This window comes from Crocuta crocuta, unplaced genomic scaffold, assembly GCF_008692635.1.
Source record: "Crocuta crocuta isolate KB4526 unplaced genomic scaffold, BGI_CrCroc_1.0 scaffold144, whole genome shotgun sequence".
Taxonomy (NCBI): Eukaryota; Metazoa; Chordata; class Mammalia; order Carnivora; family Hyaenidae; genus Crocuta; species Crocuta crocuta.
In genome coordinates this window covers 1,525,719-1,548,337 of record NW_027529669.1, presented here as the reverse complement: position 1 = coordinate 1,548,337, position 22,619 = coordinate 1,525,719, and the positions used below count along the sequence as shown (strand labels likewise).

The 22,619-nt window shown below is 41.5% G+C and overlaps 1 protein-coding gene across 2 annotated transcripts in view; it reads left to right on the top strand.

The window, feature by feature from the left end:
- The window catches only part of ANKFN1 (ankyrin repeat and fibronectin type III domain containing 1), a 459,719-nt gene that overhangs the window by 307,254 nt on the left and 129,846 nt on the right, over window positions 1-22,619 (top strand). For both annotated transcript variants that reach the window (XM_077762871.1, XM_077762870.1), the window contains exons 6-7: window positions 13,221-13,422; window positions 16,852-17,062. In XM_077762871.1, coding sequence (XP_077618997.1) covers window positions 13,221-13,422; window positions 16,852-17,062 — 413 coding nt within the window. The remainder of the gene's footprint in view (window positions 1-13,220; window positions 13,423-16,851; window positions 17,063-22,619) is intronic.

Here is a 22,619-nt window from a genome sequence, read left to right as displayed (position 1 = left end):
CCATTCTTTCCATTCCTGATTGTTTTGAAGAAGGCATGCTAAGCTCAATTAATTTACCCATGAGATACTGCATAAAGCTTTCCTATGAGAGGTTCAGTAGGTAATCAAGATCATTGTTCATATACTTTAATCCAGAGATCATGCATCAGAAACCCACAGATGAGGGTTTATGTGGGGATGAGGAGATATATACTCCTTCTCCATCTAAGGCATATAGGGCACTCTGAAGGAAGCATGAACACACTCAGGGGAGTAGAAGGGGAAAACAGAACTGAAAAATGGCATTTAAAAAAACAACCTCAAATAAATAGGTCATCTAAATAATATTTTTAATATTGATTGGGAATAACTGATTTTCTATACTTATGATACTAAGATACTAAAGATCTTAAATGTTTTCAGACGAATATTTTGGAGGAGTTAGTTCAAGGATGAGTAGAACCCATGTATATAATTTATGTACAAATTACCGCCATACCCATGCACATGGAATTAGCAGCTGCCAATGCACTATGATTTATTTGAGGAATTCCAGAAGACCCACTGGCTGAAGAAATGTCCCATTTCTAGGGTTAAGGTGCCTGAAATTCTTCTATCAGGGATTCAATGAAATATTGCTGTCTTTTATAAAATACAGATATTCTTAGTAGGAAGAACAAATTAAGATACTCATAGCCTAACATAAATTACTGCATTTAATGTTTTCTCCCTCGGGGGAAACCCAAAGGATATTGCATTAATTACATTAGTTCTTCTGGTTTCTATTTATTTCATACCTGTCTCCAAGAACTTCACTTGGAATTATCACCTCACTCATGGTCAAAAAACTAAGGAGGCTTTAGAACAAACTATTTCCTTCTTTTTATGGGATGCTTGGATTAGACAATACCGTCTAGATTTCCTCTAGGCCATCAAGAGTGACATGCAGAAAGCTTAAACTCATTATCTTTCCCCTTTTAAATCCATTCTTCCTCCTCTATCTTTTTTTTTTTTAATTATTGGTGGAACCATTCTGCACCTAATCAGCCAAGCAGAGCTAATAGAAGTTATCCTGATTTCTTAGGCCCCTCCATCCAATCACTAACCAAGTTTGGTCCATTTTGCTTCCTTCCTCTTTTTAATCTGCCCACGTCTCTCCATCCACATTGTCACAAGCTATAGTTGAAGCCACCAGCTCTTGTGGGGACTTTTTCAAAAGCCTTACACTTTGCTGTCCCCTGTCACTGGTCCCACCACATCCCTCCCCTTCCAACCACCCTCTGGATACTACCAGAGTGGTTCTCTAAAAATACAAATGTCGGCCTTTCTGTAGTGCTTCCCTGTTGTGAACAGGTTGAAATCTATTGTCCCTCAACATGACATGCATAGCCCTTGATGATCTGGCCCTGCTCTCTCTCCAGGCTTCTTTCCCAAGGATGAAATATACCTTTGGAAGTGTCAGAGCCTAAAAGAATTCCATTAAGGCCCCTGTGGGCATCAACCTACCCGTAACACTATGACATGTCCTAACCTGAGCTGTTATACCTAGAATGTCCTTTCCTTTCCTTCCTGCTGGTCGATTCCTCATTCATTGTTCAAAATTTTGCTCGGTCATCACTGTCTCAGACACTCATTTCCCCATACCCTCTGCTCCCATGACACCTCCTGCCACTCACCCCTCTGTGCTACTTATTGCCTTAAACATTTGAGAGCAGTGTTAAGAGGCTAAGCTCTTAGATCTAGATCTATGTTGCATAGATTTAAATCCCAGATCTGCCACCTTAGTAGCACTTTAATTCTTTCTACATAAAGTGGAGATAATAATAGTCCTTACTTCACAGGCTATTATGGGAGTCAAAGAGCTGGTACATATAAAGGCATTATTTTATTTTTTTAATTATTTATTTATTTTGAGAGAGAGAGCAGGAGGGGGGCAGCGAGAGAGGGGGAGAAAGAGAATCCCAAGCAGGCTCCACACTGCCAGCACAGAGCCCAATGCAGGGCTTGATCCCGTGAACCGTGAGATCATGACTTGAGCAGAGATCAGGAGTCATATGCTTAACCAACTGAGCAACCCAAGTGCCCCAGAGGCATTATTTTATTTTATTTTATTTTATTTAGTTTTATTTTATTTTATTATTTGAGAGAGAGAGAGTGAGCAGGGGAGAGGCAGAAAAAGAAGGAGACACAGAATCCAAAGCAGGCTCCAGGCTCCAAACTGTCAGCACAGAGCCTGATGCAGGGCTCAAACTCACGGACCATAAGATCATGACCTGAGCTGAAGTTAGACACTCAACCAACTGAACCACCCAGGTGCCCCACAAAGGTATTATTTTAAGTAGTACCTGACTCAGAAAGTGCTAAAGTAATAAAAGCTATTATCATCATTCCATAATTTCACATATTACACTATTTCATACCTACATACACTTGTGTGACTGTCTTCCTTGTTAGCCTGTAAGCTTCTGGTACCGGTAGCGTAATGAACTTGTTTCAAATCGCCTGGGATTTTCCCAGTTTTAGCCATGAAAGTCTAACATCCCAGGAACCCCCTCAGTCCCAGGCGGGTGTCTTATTCACCTTTGTCTTCCCAGCATCTATCACAGGATACACAGGATACAAAGTAGATCACCCTTAAGGATTTGTTGGACTACAGAATCAAAATCAATTCTTTCCTCCTCCTTCCTCATAAATATTCTTTTAAACTTCAAAAATTAGTCTTCTTCCTGCTGTGAAGTCACCACTGACTTTTCAAAACTTATCACTGAATTACCAAATATATTTTTTTAAATGCACAGGAACATGAAAGGTTACTTCCACCTTGTTGTATATTGTCAGTGTAATAGAATTGACCATTCTTTAGCAGTCAGAGACATACCTGTCATGTTAATAGCAAATGGGGAACAGGAGAAGGGTCACACTTTCTTTTCTGTCTAGTGACAGGCAGGTTGAAGTGTGAAGGTCCCTAGTTCACATCACAGCCTGAAGAGCAATCTTGTCGCAGTCAGAAATGTTCCCTTCGCTGAATGTATCTGTCTACCCACCTGTCAAGAATGGCTAGAGTTCCTGTTTCTAATATACTTTGTCTTAACAACTGCTGCTCATCCAAACTGGCTCAGATCTTTTTTCACAATACAAATATGATGAGAAACTCCCACAACCTATGAGACAGGGACTCTGGACGTGCCAGAACTCACAACAAAGGCAAGATCTTCTCTTCAGAATCAAGGTCTAGGAAGGAGCTGACAGGCAGCCAGACCAAGCTCCCTCAGGCAGAATAATAGCAGAGTTGCTAAGAGCATGGACTTTGGAGTCAGAATTCATTTACCAGTTGTAGGATCTTGGACATGTTACAAATGTCTCTGGGCCTCAGTTTCCTTATTTGCAAAATGATAATATAACAGTACCAGCTTTCACATAGGGTGATTATTACATCTTGTCTTAGCTTGTGGAGGCAAAAACCAGTCATGAATGTTCTTTTGGGCATTCGGAGAGACAGCCTCAGAGCATCAATAGTCAAGCCATCAAAGAAAAAGGGAAATGAGTCAAGGAAGGAGAAAAAACAAATATAGGTGGTTTGTAACTGAACTAGCCAAGGCTTCACAGAAAACAGATCTGGTGGTTTGTTTGTACGTGATTGCTTCCAAAAAGCCCTCAAAATAATCCACAAGGGAGGAATGGAGAAGAAATTATCTGCGGGCTTCTTCTGGTCCCTTGCCTCTCACTGGTCCAGTTTTTCATATTACCAGGTAGTGTGACCCAGTCCCTCAGGGTAGCCATGAGTAAAGCTGGAGCCTCCCTCATGGGTCTGGTTGGGTCAGAACTGCTGCAGCTACTGTCACAGCAAGCATGGTGGGGCCTTGCCAGGAACTGATCTTCACTCCACACAGCTGGTGTAGGAGACAGGATAATGGTGGCAGCCAAGGCTCTCTAGTTGAGCAAGCAGCCAAAACCCAGGGAACAGGTGGTTTTAAAGTAAATCTGGGGAGGCTTCACTCTCCACAGATTATTCTTGCCCTTTTGGATCTGGATTCTCCAGGCTACTGTTACTATTTCCTGAAGGTTGGTTCCAGGTGTATTTACAGGCCCTCCAAAAATGTCGCTGGGATAAGCTGAAATAAAGAGCAGAACTTTCTAAGTTTCATAAAGTATAATTCATCAATTTATTTTATGGTTTGTGTTTTCTGTGCCTCTTCTCGGAAATTATTTATTATCTTATGCAAGTTCACAAAAAGTTTCTCCTGTTTTCTTCTGGAAGTTTTACAGTGTTAGCTTTTGCAGTTAGGTCTATAATGTATTTCATTTCAAGTTACTTTCTATCTATGATATGACAGAGGAGTTGAGGTTTTGTTCTTCATTTTGCATATGGATATCTCATTGTTCTAGCACTATATGTTGGAAAAAAATATTTTTTCCTATTGAATTCCCTTGATACCTCTGTCAAAAATCAATTGATCAGGGGCATCCGGGCAGCTCTTGATTTCAGCTCAGGTCATGATCTCACTGTTCTTGGGTTCGAGCCCATATTGGGCTCTGTGCTGACAACACAGAGCCTGCTTGGGATTCTCTGTCTCCTCTCTTTGCCCACCCCGCTCTTTCTCTGTCTCTCTCTCTCTCAAAAATAAATAAAACTTAAAAAAAAAATCCTTTGATCATGTATGTGCATGCTATTTCTGGGCTCTATATTCTGTTTCATGAAATCTGTATGTCTATCTTTAGGCCACAGTCTTTTTTTAATGTTTTATTTATTTCTGAGAGAGAGACAGCATGAGCAGGAGAGGGACAGAAAGAGAGGGAGACACAGAATCCGAAGACAGGCTCCAGGCTCTGAGCTAGTTATCAGCACAGAGCCCGGTTGCAAGACTCAAACCCAGGAGCTGTGAGATCATGACCCGAGCTGAAGCCAGATGCTTAACAACTGAGCCACTCAGGCGCCCTTAGGCCACAGTCTTTATCTGGAGAGCTATCCTTAAACCGATACCACAGATCTTGATTACTGTGGCCTTGGAGCAAGTCTTGAAATCAGGTAATGTAAGTCTTCCAACCTTGTTCACTTTTGCAAAGTTATTTTGGCTATTTTAGATCCTTTCCATTTTTATAAAAATTTTAGAATCAGGTTTTCTATTTCTCAGGGGGGAAAAAAATCCACCCTGCTAGATTGGGATTGTGTTGAATCTAGAGCTCAGTTGGGAAGAATTGACATCACAACAATACTGAGTCTTCTGATCTGATCTATGACGAAGGTAGTCATCTCTATTACTTAGGTTTTCTTTAATTTCACTCATTACTGTCATGTAGTTTCAAGTATACAAGTTTTGCATACATTTGTTACATTTATTGCCAAGTAGATTTTTGTAGATTTATTAGACTCTTCTACAAAATGTTCATGTTATCTGCAAATGAAGACTGTCTTGCTTCTTTCTTTCCAGTCTTTATGCCTCTATTTTTCTTGCCTTGCTACACTGGCTAGAATGCCCAGTATAACAGAAGAGATAGGAGTGGATTTTCATGCCTTGTTTCTGATCCTAGGAGGAAGCACGTGGTCTTTAATCATTAAGTATAATGTTCGCTGTAGATTTTGTACAGTCTCTTTATCAGGTTCAGGAAGTTCCCTTATATCCCTGAAAGCTTTTTTTTCTTTTAATTACTTTTATTGTGAATGGATGTTGAATAATGTCAGATGCTTCTTTTTCTGCATCTATTAAGTGACCATACGATTTTTTTCTTTTATTCTGTTAATACAGTAAATTACATCAATGAGTGGTTGAATGTTATACTAACCCTACTTTCCTGGAATAAACCCTACTTGCTCCTGATGTATTATCCTTTATGTATATTGCTGGATTTTATTTGCTAAAATTTTGTTGAGCTTTTTTGCTTCTCTGCTCACGAGAGACATTGAGCAATAGCTTTCCTTTCTTATAATGCCTGTTTTCTGGTTTTGGTATCAGGGCAATGCTCTCCTCAAAAATGAAGCCAAATTTTTTAAAGGCTTTTGTGTAGAATTGGGTTTTTCTCCCTTAAATGTCTACAGGCTGTAACATTTAACATGACCTTTATTAAATATTGTGGGAGCAAAGAAACTATTCAGATGGAAAAAGAAAGTATAAAACTAGAACCTAGCTTTCTCATACAGGATTTCATCACATCTCCTAAATTCTGGTCCTAAAGCTATGTTGCAGAGACCAGCCCACCTTCAGTCAACAGATCTAGTTTGACCTTCTCTTCAGAGCTCAGGTCCCTCAAAGCCTAAAGGGAAAAAAAAACAAAGATACATCTTCTTTCCTTAGAGAGAGCTCCAAGAGGTTTTTCTTATTAAAATAATTCATAAAAATTGACCCATCCGGCTGAATACTACTCAGCAAGAAAAAGTGAAGAACTACTTAATAGAACAGTGTGGATAAGTCTCAAAATAATTAAGCTGAGTTAAAGAAGCCAGATTTTAAAGGGATAGAGAGAGAATAGTGATTATTCCATTTTAGGAAATTCTAGGGGGGAAAACCCCTAATCTGTAGTGTCAGAAAGCAGACCAGTAGTTGCCTGGGAACAGTAGGCCTGAAATAAATAGATGTTCAAATAGTTTTTCACAGTAATCAAATATTTCAAAAATATTTGAACATCTATTTATTTCACGTATTCAGGCACTTTGCTAAACAACTGATACGTATCATCTCATTTAAAATGCTAATATCCTTCTTAGACATGACTTTTTTAATTGATATAAAGAATACTGTTAATGATAAGGCAACTGAAGCTTAAGGAAGGTACATAAATTTGTACAATGTGTTACAATTAATAGGTAGAAGAGTCAAAACCCAAAGTTAGACCAGCCCTATATCAAAGTCCCTACTTTTAATACTGTGCTTAAAACCACCATGATTATCTTGAAGTTGAAGAATGGAATAAAATGTAACTATAGATCACAGCCTGTTGAGTACTTCAGTGAAAATGGCTAACAAGGAATGCCCTCTGAAGAGTGATAACCCAGACTTAATATGACAAAAGCAATTCCCCCGCCAGTTCTCCTCCAGGATTCTGTATCTATTTACCCATCAGGTATTTCATTCAACATTTGAGCCTCTTCTTCTTCCCCAGTTCAATTTAATGCGAAAATGCAGAGAATAGTGTTACTGTCATTCTCAAGACACTTTGTTGGGTGTTGTAGGGATTGCATGACAGTTAAGTCCCCAACAGGAATCACATGCCACATGAAACTGAGGAAAGGTTAATAGATTTTGCGCTTCTTTTGTTAAATTTATTCATCATTTGAGTCTTGTTAATGTCATGCTATTGTAAATGCAATTGTGTTCTCTTCATTTTGTTTTCATTTCAATGTGCTAAATCAGAAAGGAGAATAAAGGAGTTATAAACAAAATATAGACTTATATTGCCTTATATTTATATTACCTTTTGTATTTACCTCCATAGTTTCCTTACCAGTGCTCTCTCTCTCCTTGTGTGAATTTGAGTCACTGTCTAGTACCCTGAAGGATTCTCTTTACTATTTTTTGGAGGGAAGGTCTGCTATTAAATTCTCTTGGTGTTTGTTAAGCCATGAAAGTCTTAATATCACCTTCATTTTTGAAGGGTCATTTTGCTGGATAGAGACAGTCTTTTTCTTTCAGCATTTGTAATATGTCATCCTATGTTTTCTGGTGAAAAAATCGTCTGTGAACCTTTTTGAGGATTCCTTGTATGTGATAAGTTATTTCATGTTGTTTTCAGGGTTTTCTCTCTGTTATTAGCTTTTGACTGTTTAATTATGATGTATCTAGGTGGGAATATCTTTGCATTTATCCTTCTTGGTGTTCATTGAGCTTCTTGGATGTGTCAGTTAATGCTTTTCATTAATTTGAGAAAGTTTTTGATCATAATTTCTTCAAATATGTTCTCCACCTTCTTCCATTTCCTTCTTAGACTCCTATTATGTGTATGTTGGCACACTTTGTGGTGTTCCACACTTCTCTGAGACTCTGTTCATTTTTCTACATCTCTTTCTCTTTTTGTTTTTAAAACAGGATAACCTAAGTTGACCTATCTCCAAGTTTGCTGATTCTTTCCAATCTGATGTTGAACCTCTCTAGTAAATTATTCATTTCAGTTATTTTACCTTTCAACTTAGTAATATCTACTTGCTTCTGGGTTTGTTTTATAAATTCTACCTGTTTAGTGATAATCTCTGTTTGGTGAGATATCATCCTCACAATTTTCTTTTTTTCTTTAGATAGGATCTCCTTTTGTTCCTTGAACATATTTGAAGTTTTTGTCTAATAAGTAACATTTGGACTTCTTCAGGGACAATGTATATTGACGACTTTATTGCCTGTGAATGGGACATATTTTTGTTTTGTATATGGCTCATAATTTTCGTGTTAAGAACGAGGCATTTTAAATATTGTAATACGGTAACTCTAGAAATCAGATTAGCCCATTATCCCTCCTCCTTAGGGTTTATTGTTTAGTGATTTTTCAGAATTAAGTCTGTGATATCTGTGTTCTTTGTCACATGTGACCACCAAAGTCTCTGCTTGGTTAGCTTAGTGGTCAGCTAATGACTGAACACAAATTTCCTTACATGCCTGAAGGCAGTCAGTCTTCCAGTCCTTACAAAAGGGCTCTGTGCACATGTTGGGGCACACTTACAGTGTTCACCAAACAGCTGACGGATCTGCCTGACTGTTCACTTCCTGCTTTCACAGAGCCCCAGCATTGGACAGTGAGAAGAGCTTAGGACCTTCTCAGGTATTTTATGACAAGGCTCCCAGCCCTGAGCATACGCGTGGTCTTCTATATCCCTCCGCAGTGTTTCAGAGCTTTCCAAAGTCCTCTATGGACAGCATTCCCCAGCATTTCCCTTTAAGCTTTTTGATTAGTCTATTGTTTGCTCCAACTTTTATCCACCCCCTCAGGCAGCTGTGATGATTAAACAATTGCTGATGTTTGTTTTTGACAAGATGCCTTAGAGGAAAAGGTTATTTGTACTTGATGAACCCTGAGGCAGGTCAAATAAAGAAAAGTCTTGTGAGTGGGGCCTTCCAGGGAACCACCAGGAAGGTCAAATAATGACAATTCTCTCAAAATGGGGTCTTGAAAAGAGACTCCATCACCATTTTGTACCATCCGGTGGCTGCCAAGCTCCTGTTTTTTATCATGAATATACACCGCTGGTTTTCAGGGCTACAACAGAGCCAAGGAAGCTAGGAACTGAGCATCTGAAAAACACCACACAGCTTACTGCTCTTATCAAATCAGCTACTTTTCTCAAATAAACACTTCCTGGATTGCTGCAAACCTTTGGTTAATTTCCAGGGTGCTGAAGGAGTTAATTTTGACATTTCCTGCTATGTTCGTGTTGCTTTTATGGAGGAGAGGATTTTTGGAGGTCATTACTTTGCCATTCCCACTGTCCCCCTATTATTCTTTTGTTTTTAATCTTTCTGTGAAATGTTTATTGAGGTGTATAACTTGTAAATCACTTTTTAAAAATTCCCATTGGAGAGTTTTCTCTTTTATTAGGAAAAGTGAACTATTTGAGTATATTGTGCTCACAGGTATTTTCAATGTTAGCCCTATTGCTTCCTTTTACATTTCTACTTATGTTTTTCTTACTTTGTTTCTTTTTATTTTTTAATTTTTCCTTAGAGTTATCTTTATTCCTGTCTTTCAACTCATAGTTTGCAGTTCAACTTTGTTTGACTCGAAGTTCCTGTAAACACACATATTAAAATATCTAAACTTGCGTTTTTCTATCAAAATGAAAACTAAATAGTGTAATAAGTATGCAAAGTCATCTATTAAAGCAGTGTTTAAAACCAACAAGAAAACTATTTAAATTATTATGATGTACTTTGGAGTCTCTGGTTTGGGAAGCTTGAGGTATTCTTAATAATTGCTGCTATTTATTGAGTGGCTGCTGTAAGCATTGCACAGGATACATGCTTTCATTTGTTAATTCATTTCATCTTCATAACTCTGGAAGAACTCTTGTTACAGATGATGAAATAAACTCCAAGAATTTCAATAAAGTTCCTGGAGTCACACAGATTATAGATAACAACATCATGATCCGAACTTGGGTCTGCCAAATTCCAGAGCCAAAGCTACAATGCCTCTCAAAGACCCGTCCCTTTCTATAATGGTAAAACCTTATGAGTGTAGTTAGTTGAGAGGGGTGTGCATGTTTATGAGAACAAATAACCCGAAGTTGTCTTTCTCATCAGACAAAATTTTAAATATAGAGGGGGAAAAGAAAATATAATGATAGATGAAATCTAGAAGAATAGAAACATGCTGAAAGATGGCCAGGAAGGAAGGGACAGCTGGGGCAGCATGAGAAGGAAGTCAAAGAGACAGAGAAAGTCAACCTATTTTGACTGAAGGGAACAGATGGGAGATGAGCAAAGACAAAAGGGGCCATGTGGGCAGGTGTCATCGGTTAGAGGGCAAGTGACTGGAATTTGATCAATCGACAAGAATTTATTTACTGGACTCCTGGGTACTGTGTGAGATACAAAAGAATGTAGAGTTATTTTGGGAATGATAATGATGTAGACAAGACAGATGGCTTGAACTGGGGCATTAACACTGAAGGAAGAGGCTAGAGACAGAAGGCAGAAAGAAAGAGGTTAAGGCAATCTCCATGTGAGCCAGCTTGCATATCAATCTGGATTTTTTTGTGGGAATGGCAAGATATAGAGGAAACGCTGTAATTACTATTGAATTGAAGTTAAAAAATTTATAGATGGAAGGAGGAAGATGCCAAATCACCTACTCTTTCTATTTCTGCATTTAGGTAAATTAAGAGATTATTAAAGATTTTATGAAAACACACCCTATGTGCATACACACTACAGATAGTGCATTAAATCATCCTCCCAAATGTAGATATGACCATTCAGTGAAGACTGAGTGGGGCCTGATACACATGACTCACCCTGACTAGATCTGACCACCTTGGAAGGTACTGGGAAGGCTTTTCGTGTTGGAGGAATTGCAAGCAAGACTTAAAAGGTGCCTAAAGACATTCAACAACAACATGAGAATAGATCTCCATTTGTTAATGTGCAAGTAAGTCAAGGTTAGTTGTGGCCAGTGGACATGGAACCCAATTTAAAAGTATGTGGAGAAAATGAGCTTTCTGAGTAGTTCCTTAGAATATTACTTGTAATAGACTCTCATATGAGCATTCCTTTTTTCTAAAGTATTTAATGAGCATCTTCTGTAACAAAAAATAACAGCTGCCACGAGTTTTCTATATTCTAAGCTCTTTACATGCATTATCTCATCAAATCTTCATAACCATAATGTGATATTAGTATTATCCCTATTCTATAAATGAGAAAAATAAGATTCAGATATGTGAAGTAATGCACCCAAGATCACATAGTCAGTAGCTGGAAAAGGACCAATTCATAGCCTAATCTATATTATGTTCCTTTTACTTTGACGCAGGTACATTTTAGGTGCTGGGGATATAAAAATTCATACTTGGCATTCCTTGTTCTTTTTTAAAATGTTTTTATTTATTTCTGAGAGAGAGAGAGAGAGAGAAAATACAGCATGAGCAGGGGAGGGTCAGAGAGAGAGGAAGATACAGTATCTGAAACAGGCTCCAGGCTCTGAGTTGGCTGTCAGCACAGAGCCCAATGCGGGGCTCGAACCCATGAACTGTGAGATCATGACCTGAGCTGAAGTCAGACGCCTAACCGACTGAGCCACCCAGGCACCCCTCCTTTTTCTTGAGAAGCATAAAGACTAGCTAGGAGACAGAAAGCCAAGCAGGTATAATACAAATATTATACAAAATGCCAAGTATTTTCTGTAAGGGGCATATACTAAGTGAATGAGTAAAGAAATATACAAGTTTGCAGAAATACACGTTTGCCTCAGACTGTCAGAGACCACTTGAGCATAGACCTTAAGGCTCGGCAATTGTTTCCTAGGTGATGAAGGCACAGATGGAATTCCAGTACAGGCAAAAGCAGGGCAAACAGGCACCCAGATGCAGGAAAGAGTTTGAACTATTTAGGAAACTCTAAGGAGATCAGAAAGACTGAAACATAAAATGTAGAGGTACAGTAGGAGATGAGGCTGGAGAGGTAAGAACTTGTACGTGAGGCTGAAAAACTTAGAGTTTATCCTGTAGAAACCAGGAAATCATCAAAGTCAGTCCTATGAAGAGTTGGGTTAATAAAAGAGGTTGTACATGATACTGTATCATGAGATCCATAAAACTATGAAAATTCAAAGACTAGAGGTAACCTCTGAGGGCCGCAGCTAAGTTGCAATGGCAGCATTACAGATGGAAGGATCCACTGTAGATTCAAGGGGAGGTGGTGGGAAGGCAGCAGCGTGCTCCAGAGAGACCTGGGCCCCGTGTACCAGAGGCTCCTCTGGGGTGGGGACACTTGGCACATGACTGCCTTGGCCAGTTGTTTTATTCATGCATTTGCTCATCCAGTACACATATACACGCCAGGCAGCCATAGCCTCAGTAGCATCGATATTTCAACAGCAGTACCCAACTTAACGGTGGATGCCTTTTTAAATGGCATGGCTGATCTCCTGGAAACTGACTCTAGGGAAGACACTGGTGAGGACCTGTTTAGAGATTTGTGTAACAGCAGTCAAGTACTACTTGGAGAATGCCAGTAGTGAGTGCCCCAGACGACACTATCTGGAGTAACTGGGGTGAGCAGGGATGGAGCTATGGATACTAATCCCCCAAACTGCTGGGCACTGGGGTAGCTCACCAAATCTCAGACAAGAGGCACAATTTAACACCTCAAGAGAAGAGGTATCTGCAGGGAACAACCATACCCAACAGAGGGCAGCATCTAAAAGGAGGTAAGTAGAAAGAGCCCAATTACATATACCCAAGGGGAACTGAACAGAACTCTCCTGGGTTATAAATTTGAGACACTTCCCCTCAGTGGGTTAGAGACCAAAAGACTTGAGTCAAGGCTCGTGTGTATACATAAATGTATATGTGTAGATAGTAAATGGATGTAGTCATTTCATTCTTGTCCCCAATTAGCTATGTGGCTGTAAGCAAGCTGTTTCCCTCCCTGAGTTTCAGCTTTCTCATCTATAACATGAAAAAGCTGGCCCTCATCTCCAAGGTCGCCTCCAGCTACAATGTTTTATTAGGATTCCAGATGGTTACTGATGATGATAAAATTCTTTGTCAACTTGTAATTATGTTGTGTAAATGATACAACATCAGATTTTCCTCTTCTCAGGAACTGCTGTGTGAAAATGACACAACAAATGCAGAATCTGCATCTTTCTCAGTCGAAAAAACATAGTGCCCCATCATCTCCCAATGCTGCCAAACGCCTGTACAGAAACCTCTCTGAGAAGCTGAAGGGGAGCCACTCTTCGTTTGATGAGGCCTATTTTAGAACAAGAACCGACCGGCTGAGCCTCAGGAAGACCTCAGTGGTAATAACATGCTTTGGATTCTTTTTTTTTTTCTTTTTTTAAAAAATATTTTATTTATTTTTGAGAGAGAGGGAGAGACAGCATGAGCAGGGGAGGGTCAGAGAGAGAGGGAGACACAGAATCTGAAGCAGGCTCCAGGCTCTGAGCTAGCTGTCAGCACAGAGCCCGACACGGGGCTCAAACCCACGAACCGTGAGATCATGACCTGAGCCAAAGTCTAGACGCTTAACCGACTGAGCCACCCAGGCGCCCCAACATGCTTTTGATTCTTGTCTCCACTTGATTTGTGGAGTTGGGTTTGGGTTTAAGGAGATCCTAAGATGTCCCACGTTTACTTCAGAGCCTGGTGTTTGCAGTCTTACAAATGCCAAGAGTCAGAGAAGGCAGGGACCACACGTGTCTGTGCTGTTAGCCAAAGCTTGAGTGATTACGGGAGTTTCCCTTTCTTTGTTTTAATTTCTTGCCCCTTCTTTTCTCTTAGTTTTTCTTTCTCTAATATATCAAAGAAACAAAAAAAAAATAGCTGTTTGATAAATATGGGGCATGAATGAAATGGGCTTTCTGAGAGCCTCAGTGTTAGTTCAAGTATCAAATGAACAATGAATATTTCATTTACTTATTTATAATGTACAGCCCATATGTTTTCCAAAGGCATTCAAAACAGAATCCAGCCCCCCCCAAAAATGTGTATGTATTATATAATGGGAAATAAGTAAAGTGATAGAGGGAGAGAGGAGGGAAGGAAGGAAGGAAGGAAGGAAGGAAGGAGGGAAGGAAGGAAGGAAGGAAGGAAGGAAGGAAGGAAGGAAGGAAGGAAGGAAGGAAAGAAGTGAGAAAAGAGAGGGAGGGAAGGAAGGAAAGAAGGAAAGAGTGAAAAAGAAGAAAAACTAGAAAATAATGAGGATAGAAATAGAAACAGATATACTAAAAGCCTAGGCAAATATAGTACGTAAAATTTATCATTACATTTATCTCTGAGCTCCTGGTCAATCAAAGTAGAAGGGGAAGCCCAGTTGGTTAGAGCATCCCATTAGCTGGTAACTGAAAGTATATCAGTCTACCAAGAGAAATGAGTATTTTCCTGTTGCTAGTCCTCTGGCCTTTATATGACGTCACAGTGCAATATGTAGTAGAGACTAAAGGTCCATATTGATGACATTACAGACATTCTCATAGAGTAGTTTCTGATACTGGCCCTCGGTAAAAGCTGAGGGCATAAGGTATCAACATGCTCAGCAAGGGCATCTCTGCAGGGGGTAATACCACCATTTGTTTGCACTTAAAACAGAAAAGAGCCCTAGGCTTTCCTGAGAGAAGCATGCTAGGGTTTGCCAGCAAAAGCGGGGAGGAGGAAATGACTTAAGAGTGAGGGCAAATATGGCGCATGAGAAATGAGGCGTACTAAGAATGACAACAAATACGTAACTGTGCACAGGGCAGCATCTTCACTGTGTTCTGTTTTCCAGTTTGTTGTCTCATTCCAAGCTCATCTGGGAGGGCTCAGTTGTGGCTGAGTTAAGGCCTGAGCATCAGAGGCTCTTCAGTTTGGCAGACTGAAGACAAAATACTTTTGCATTCATTCAATAGATTGTCCTGTAGCAAAGAGAGCTGCATACCAAAATAGTTCTAACCCTTGGGACCCCACTGTCAAAACAAGTATTTGCATAATAGCCTTGTATTTCCCTCAGATTTCAATCATGTGTCCTGTACTCACTTAAACCCACCTGCTGTCTTTTATGGAAGGAATTGATTTTTTTTTTTTTTACATTTATTTATTTTTGAGCTGTCAGCACAGAGCCCGATGCGGGGCTCAAACTCACAAACCATGAGATCCTGACCTGAGCCGAAGTCGGACGCTCAACCAACTGAGCCACCCAGGCACCCCAAGAATTGACTTTTGAGGATACTAAAAACCTGCCACCCATAAATATTTGGTCACTGGAGACCTTGCACGGTTGAATCAGGCAAGCTCTAAGCTGTGTCAGGACTGATGGTATTTCAACATTTTTTAAAGAGCACACAACTCTTAGAGAAGATATAAAATAGATGTAGGAATATGTGTATGTGGTGCTCTTCTTCCATGAGCTACAGAAATATGTATTCCAGAGCTTTTGTCCTTTGTTTAGTATTAATCTCTGATAGAACTTTTCAGTGGAATCGTATTGTCTTTAGCTTTTTTGTTTTTGGTAAATGATTTGAATCCTATGAATATTCAACATTTGGTCCTCTCAGCACAGGTGGCCACCCAGCCACTGAAGCCTTCCCTGGACACCACCTCTTGAGCCCTTCCCTTGAGGGTTCAGCAATGCCAAGTGTTCAGTGGTTGGGGCTTTGGGGCTGAGAAGGTGCAGAGAAATCTAGAAGCTGGGGAGCCGACCCGCAGATAGTAAGAGCTATTCAGGAGCTACAGAAAGGAAGGGGTATGTAACATCATCAGTTTTAGGGAGATTACCCTTGTGTCAGTATGGAACACAGGCTGGAGGAGACAGGGACCAGCAATGGGCAGGTCATTGCCCTCATCCAGGCAAGGGATGACAACGTCTACATCTAAGTGATAGAAGAGATGTGGGGATGGGGAAGGAGGGGATGAGTCGGGGTGACAGTGTGCTCTCAATTCCAAGCCAGTCGTACTATACTACATTATCTATGCCAGCACTTCCTGAACTGGGTTCTGTAGAACACTATTCCAGGGGCAATTAAAACAAATGCAATAAAAAATATGTTCTCTGCACAAATATTGAAAACAGATTTTATTTCTCACCTATCAGAGAGTTGTAACTGCATGTCAGAATTATCAAAGGCCCTGGGGCGCCTGGGTAGCTCAGTAGGTTAAGCGTCTGACTTCGGCTCAGGTCATGATCTTGCAGTTTGTGGGTTCGCGCCCCGCGTCGGGCTCTGTGCTGATGGCTAGCTCAGAGCCTGGAGCCTGTTTCAGACTCTGTACCTCCGTCTCTCTCTGACCCTCCCCTGCTCACTCTGTCTCTGTCTCTCTCTCTCAGAAATAAACAAAATATTAAAAATTTTTTAAAAAGTCCCTGAAGGGTCTTACAGCGACATAACGTGGTAACCTGGATGAATCCAGTGTGCTCCAGATTTATATGACTGCATGCCACGTTCCTCATAGAATACCTTCTAATGACCTATCAGACACTATCACACAGAAGACTGGTTTGAGAAAAGCTGGTGTTTGCTCTTAACTGTAGACTAGTCGTGCTCTACTGTATGGTCTCAGTGCATCTAAATGAACAGATGTATCCAATGGCCATTAGACAAGAGGGAGGGAGGATCCAGCCATGTCTAACAAGTCATATTTGTTGGGATAAATTCCAGTTTTAAGTGGGGACACAGTCACCGAAGTTAAAACAGCTAAGCCGTAAGGCAAGCTGGTCTGGGAAACTGTGCTAACCTGCGCACGTGCTTACCCTCCAGAACCTCCAGGGCAACGAAGCCATGTTCGAAGCAGTCGAACAGCAGGACTTGGATGCTGTGCAGACTCTCCTGTATCAGTACACACCAGAGGAACTGGACCTTAACACCCCTAACAGCGAGGGGCTGACACCCCTGGATATTGCCATCATGACCAACAATGTGCCCATTGCGAGGATTCTTCTGAGAACAGGGGCCAGAGAAAGTCCGCACTGTAAGTAGACCTGGGGATAAAAGCATGTACTATTAAGGCTAGACCCAGCATCATGCCACCAAAGTAGCATGACTGACACTCATAGCATGAACAGTTGATGAAGGTAGGCTCAGAATTCCTTTATATGTTTTCAGGGACTTTCACGCAAATACCGATAGTGTTTTACCAGTCTAAGCGTCAAGTTACGTGCTAAACAGAATACACCGAGTAGAATTGAAAAGGAACCTTGAAAGAACTTCCTCCTAACAATTTAACCCAAGTTTTAAAATATGTGAAACACTCCAAGTGAGGCTATAGAATAGGAAGTATGCATAGAAAAGGTTTAAGTGTGTGTGTGTGTTAGTGTCTTCGGTCCACAGTCAATCTGGTGGCTCCATTCATTCACTCATTCGTTCAACAAACACTGAGAACAGAGCACTGTTCTAGGTACCAAGGCTCACTTTGCCATGTGAGCAAGACAAAATCCCTGTTTGTCAGAGAGTTTACACACTAGTGGAGGAGACTTCCAATAAGCAAGTAAATAGATCAATTAAATTATTAAGTGCAAATAGTGACACATGTGATAAAGGAAATAAGATAAGTGAGTGGCCAGATGTTGACAGAGTGGGGACTATTCTAAATAGGGTTGGGCAAGAAAAGCCTCTCTGATGCAGTGACATTTGAGCCTGGTCCTGGAGGATATCAAGGAACGAGCCACATGAGGACGTGTGGGGTCAAATTCTAGGCAGAGTGAATAGCAAATAGAAAGGGGCCCAGGCAGCAGTTGTGAGTTGCCCTGTTTGAAGAAAGAGGCCAGTGTGGCTACAGCAGATGAACGAAGGGGAGAGTGATCACAGAGGAAGACCATGCAGGCTCTTGTAGGCCATGGTATGTGCTTCACTTTGATTGTAAATGTGATGGGGAGACGGCAGAGCAATTTAAGCAGCTGACTAATGTGTTCTGCTTTACATCTGAAACGATCACTGCAGAGCTCTCCGAGACATAGACAGTGGCGGGGCCGCTGTGAAATTGGGAGGACTGGTGTGGAGGTTATTATAGGGGTCCAGGAGACAGATGCAGGTGCTTGGACTAACACGGCAGTGACCTTGTTGGTGGCTGGGGTGGACTTCTGGATGCGTCTTTGAATAGCTTTATTGAGATATAATTCACATGCCTGCAATTCCCCCATTTCACGTGTACAGTTAGGTGGTTTTTGGTAAATGCACAGTTACGCAACCATCACCGCAATCAGCATTAGACTGTTTTCATCACTCACACCTCCCCTTTAAGCTACCACTCCCCGACCTCCCCACTCTTGCCAGCCCTAGCCAGCCACTAATCTACCTTCTCTTTCTAAAGATTTGCACAGGCAGGACATTTCAGTAAATGGAATCCTATAACGCGCCGTCTTTCGGGACCGGCTTCTTTCCGGATGTGCTTTGAAGTAGAGTTGAGAGTACTTGCCAGAGGGAGCTGCTCTGGGGCCAGTGGCAGAGCCCGCCAGGAGCAGACGGGATGAAGTCGCGTAGTCCTTGCCCTGCGCCAGGCACTATTCTGAGCACTTTACATGCATTCACTCCTTTAAACCCTACAGCAACATTCCGAGGTGGGCACTCACATTCCCCTGGTGCAAACTCTCTGACCCAATGACCACAATGGCTCTGAGCCACAGTTTTTATGTTTCCTAAAAGAAAAAAGTAAACCCATCAAACTGTTACTTTCACTAATACTGATTCACTTACTTCCAAGCGGTGAGACCCAGAGAAGCAAGCAAATATATAATTAGAGGCCACATCTCTGCTTCTAAGTTTCAGAAACCCCCACCACCCAAAGACTAGGTACAGAGGCAGATCCTTGTATCAGAAAACTCTTTATTTTAAAAATGCTGAGCTCACCACATCCCTGTCACACAGAGTAAGGATTTGGGTTCCATAGGATTGGGGTTTCTCAGTAAGAGCTCTTTCGTCAAAGCATCACTTCTTTCTAATGGAGCAAGGGGGCTCGGAGGGGTGGGCAAATGGAGAGGGAAGAAATCGAAAGTCTTCTCTGCTACCTTCCAATTTATGCTGCAATAACATCTGTCCCAAAGATCCAGCGAGAGAGCAGTGGAGAGAGAAGCAGAGGGTCTGAACATAGAGAATGCGGACTAAGCCCCATTCTGTAGGAACAAGGGAACCATTCATCCAGATGTTGCCTGCACTGGGCTGGATGAAACATTAGTCCCACTTACCTGAGACGCTACAAAGAATTCTGCATTTTCCGTGGAACTAGTGAGATTCCCAATCTCCCCAAGTCCCCTTGTGCATAATTAAATCTCCATAAAAGAACCCATGTACTAAATATCTAGCTAAACCAAAAGCAAATTCATCCAAAAGGTCCCTGGTTTTTCTCATTCCTTCTGGGGTGATTACCACAACCATCATCACAAAGTGGTAAAGGAAGGTGAGAGATAAACCTAGGTTTTAGCCTCCAGGAAACAGGACACCTAAGTCACCTTGGCCACCCAAGAAGTCAAAGAGGTATTTCCCTGTTAAACTGCCATGTGTGTAAAGATGGTAAAGGAATATTGATTGGGTATGAGTCTTCAGATATGTTATCTCTGGTTTTCATGGTAGCACAGACTCTGAGGGGTTACATGACTGACCAAAAGTCACACAACTGGCAAGTGAATAGGCATGTCAAAGACGCAAACCTAACTCTGTGGGACACCCATGCTTGGGATCCTTCCATGCAAACCCACTGCTTTTCCAAATAATCAATATAGAGGACTGGGGCCCTGCATCCTTCCCTCTGTGCCATTTGCTAAAATCCTATGGTATATTTCTTTGTTCTGTCCTATACATGAAGGTGCATTTCCTGTTGGAGAGAGGCACAATAGAGAAGCTCAATCTGTTTGGGGGGATTTTTAATTCACTTTATATATCAAGTGCAAAAGAAATAAAATGGCTTCTGTGCATGAATGTGAGCCAGCCCATGAGAGACACCAGGGCTCACCAGCCAGAACCGGAGAAGCAAACACCTGCTGCAAATTATTCCCCAGAAGTTGCAGAGGCAGAAAGTAAGAGAAGAAAAATGACAATGAGGTCTTAATTTCTTAGAGTGTTTTACACATTGTAAAACTTCTTTAGCTTGCATCACCTCATTTGGTCCTCACAACTGGCTTGTGAGATGGGAGTTTGTTTCCTCCTTTTGATCAATGGGGAAACTAGAATAAGAAAAGTCAAGGGACACCTGGGTGGCTGAGTTGGTTAAGCATCTGACTCTTGATTTTGGCTCAGGTCATGATCTCATGGTTTATGCGATCGAGCCCTGGGTCAGGCTCTGCACTGACAGCAGGAGCCTGCTTGGGATTCTCTCTTTCCCTTTCTCTGTGCTCCTCTCCTGCTGTCTGTCTCTCTCTGTCTCAAAACAAAATAAATCGGGGTGCCTGGGTGGCTCAGTCGGTTGAGCGTCCAACTTCGGCTCAGGTCATGATCTCACGGTCTGTGGGTTTGAGCCCCATGTCAGACTCTGTGCTGACAGCTCAGAGCCTGGAGCCTGCGTTGGATTCTGTGTTTCCCTGTCTCCCTCTGCCTCTCCCCTGCTCATGTTCTGTCTCTCTCTCGCAAAATTAAATAAACATTAAAAAATGAATAAATAAACATTAAAAAAAGAAAAGTCAAAATAATTCACCCAATGATACAAAGCTAATAAATGGTAGAAGTAGGATTTAAACCCAATTCCTCTACATTAAATGCTTTGGTATTTATGTAAAAGCCTCAGCACACTCACTATCACACCTTAATTATTTCCTTCCCTGAGTCTCTGTTGGTTTCTCTTCTGATACCAGTCAAGTATTTCAAAGCGGAGTACAGAGTCTCTGATAGGGTTAATTTTCTGCCTTCTGTTTCCTGTATGTTCCCTTCTGAAAGCCAGCCTGATGTGCTTTCCACTCTGCCAATCAAAGATCCGAACACAACTCCGAAGCAAGTCCTCTGTGATTCTCCCTGGTTCATTGCAGGAATCATAAAGACACAGATGAGTTTAGGGACCTAACTCCAAATCATTGGTCAGGCATACCTTTCAGTCTTTAGCTCCCGAATCACAACACTATAGCAAGGTGTTTTTTACAAACATGGCTTGAAATTCAATCATGTACATTTCCTTCTTCATAGGGAAAGTCCCAGAAGTGGCCACCCAAACTTGCACACTACCCCAAAGTTAAACACCTGCAGAACCCAGCCTGCTCATTAGATCAATCTAGTATCCTTATTCAGTGACTTTTCCTATTCTTTCCATTGTTTGGCAAGCAGCAAAGTAATATTCATTCCTTCTGATATCAGTCATTATTAAAGTAGAATCCCAAGTACTTTTACTCAGACTGGTGTGCTGAGCTCAGGAAACAGGCAAAGACTAGAAAGGACTTGAACTAGGACAGCTAATGTAGAGAGGCACCTCAGGACATGCAGGGACTGTGCCTTAGGTCATTCCATCCACTCAGCATCCCAGTCACCATAACACCTGCTCAGCTGAACAAATGCTATCCAAGAAAGACTTGTCTCTGTAAGTGAAAGTCCCCAGTCATAAGCTCTTGCCTCATTCTGACTAACTCCTATCCTGCCCCCATTCTCAAATCTCAGTTCAGCAGCCTCTAGGAGGAATTTGCTGACACATCAGTGGGGTGCTTGCCTTTCTGAGGCTGCTATTTATTTCACATCATCTAGGGTCCATAAACAGTAATCATAAACTAGTTCTCGGGGCGCCTGGGTGGCTCAGTTGGTTAAGCGTCCGACTTCGCCTCAGGTCATGAATGACCTCGCGGTTCGTGAGTTCGAGCCCCGCATCGGGCTCTGTGCTGACAGCTAGCTCAGAGCTTGGAGCCTGTTTCAGAGTCTGTGTCTCCCCCTCTCTCTGACCCTCCCCTGCTCATGCTGTCTCTCTCTCTGTCAAAAATAAATAAAACATTAAAAAAAATAAAAAAATAAAAAAGAAACTAGTTCTCTTTGGATACCTGCCACGTACAAATCAGGTCACTCACATGGATTTTGTCTGTCTTGCGACCCCAGTACCTGGCACAGAGTAGGTGCTCAGAAACTTGCAGCTGAAATTTTGAACCCTGTCTTCCACTGTTGGGAATTACAGGTACGGAATTTATGCGCATAGACACACACATGGGTTATGTAGAGTACATACACAGCATATGGAAAATACCTGTAAGTCTTCCAGTAATTTACACTCAGGACTACTTTTTGGTATTGTTGCGTTGTCATTTTCCAGGTACTATTGTAGAATTTGGTTGTAGAGGGAGCCTGACTGTGGGCAGTTTCACACTGTTGAATGATGCGGACCAGTAAGAATGGTGGGATGCTTTGGGGCGCCTGGGTGGCTTAGTCGGTTAAGCGTCCGACTTTCGCTTAGGTCATGATCTCGCGGTTCGTGGGTTCGAGTCCCGCGTCGGGCTCTGTGCTGACTGCCAGCTCAGAGCCTGGAGCCTGTTTCAGTCTGTGACTCCCTCTCTCTCTGACCCTCCCCTGCTCACGCTGTCTCTCTCTCTCTCTCTCTCCTAGAAATAAATAAAACATTAAGAAAAAAAAGTTAA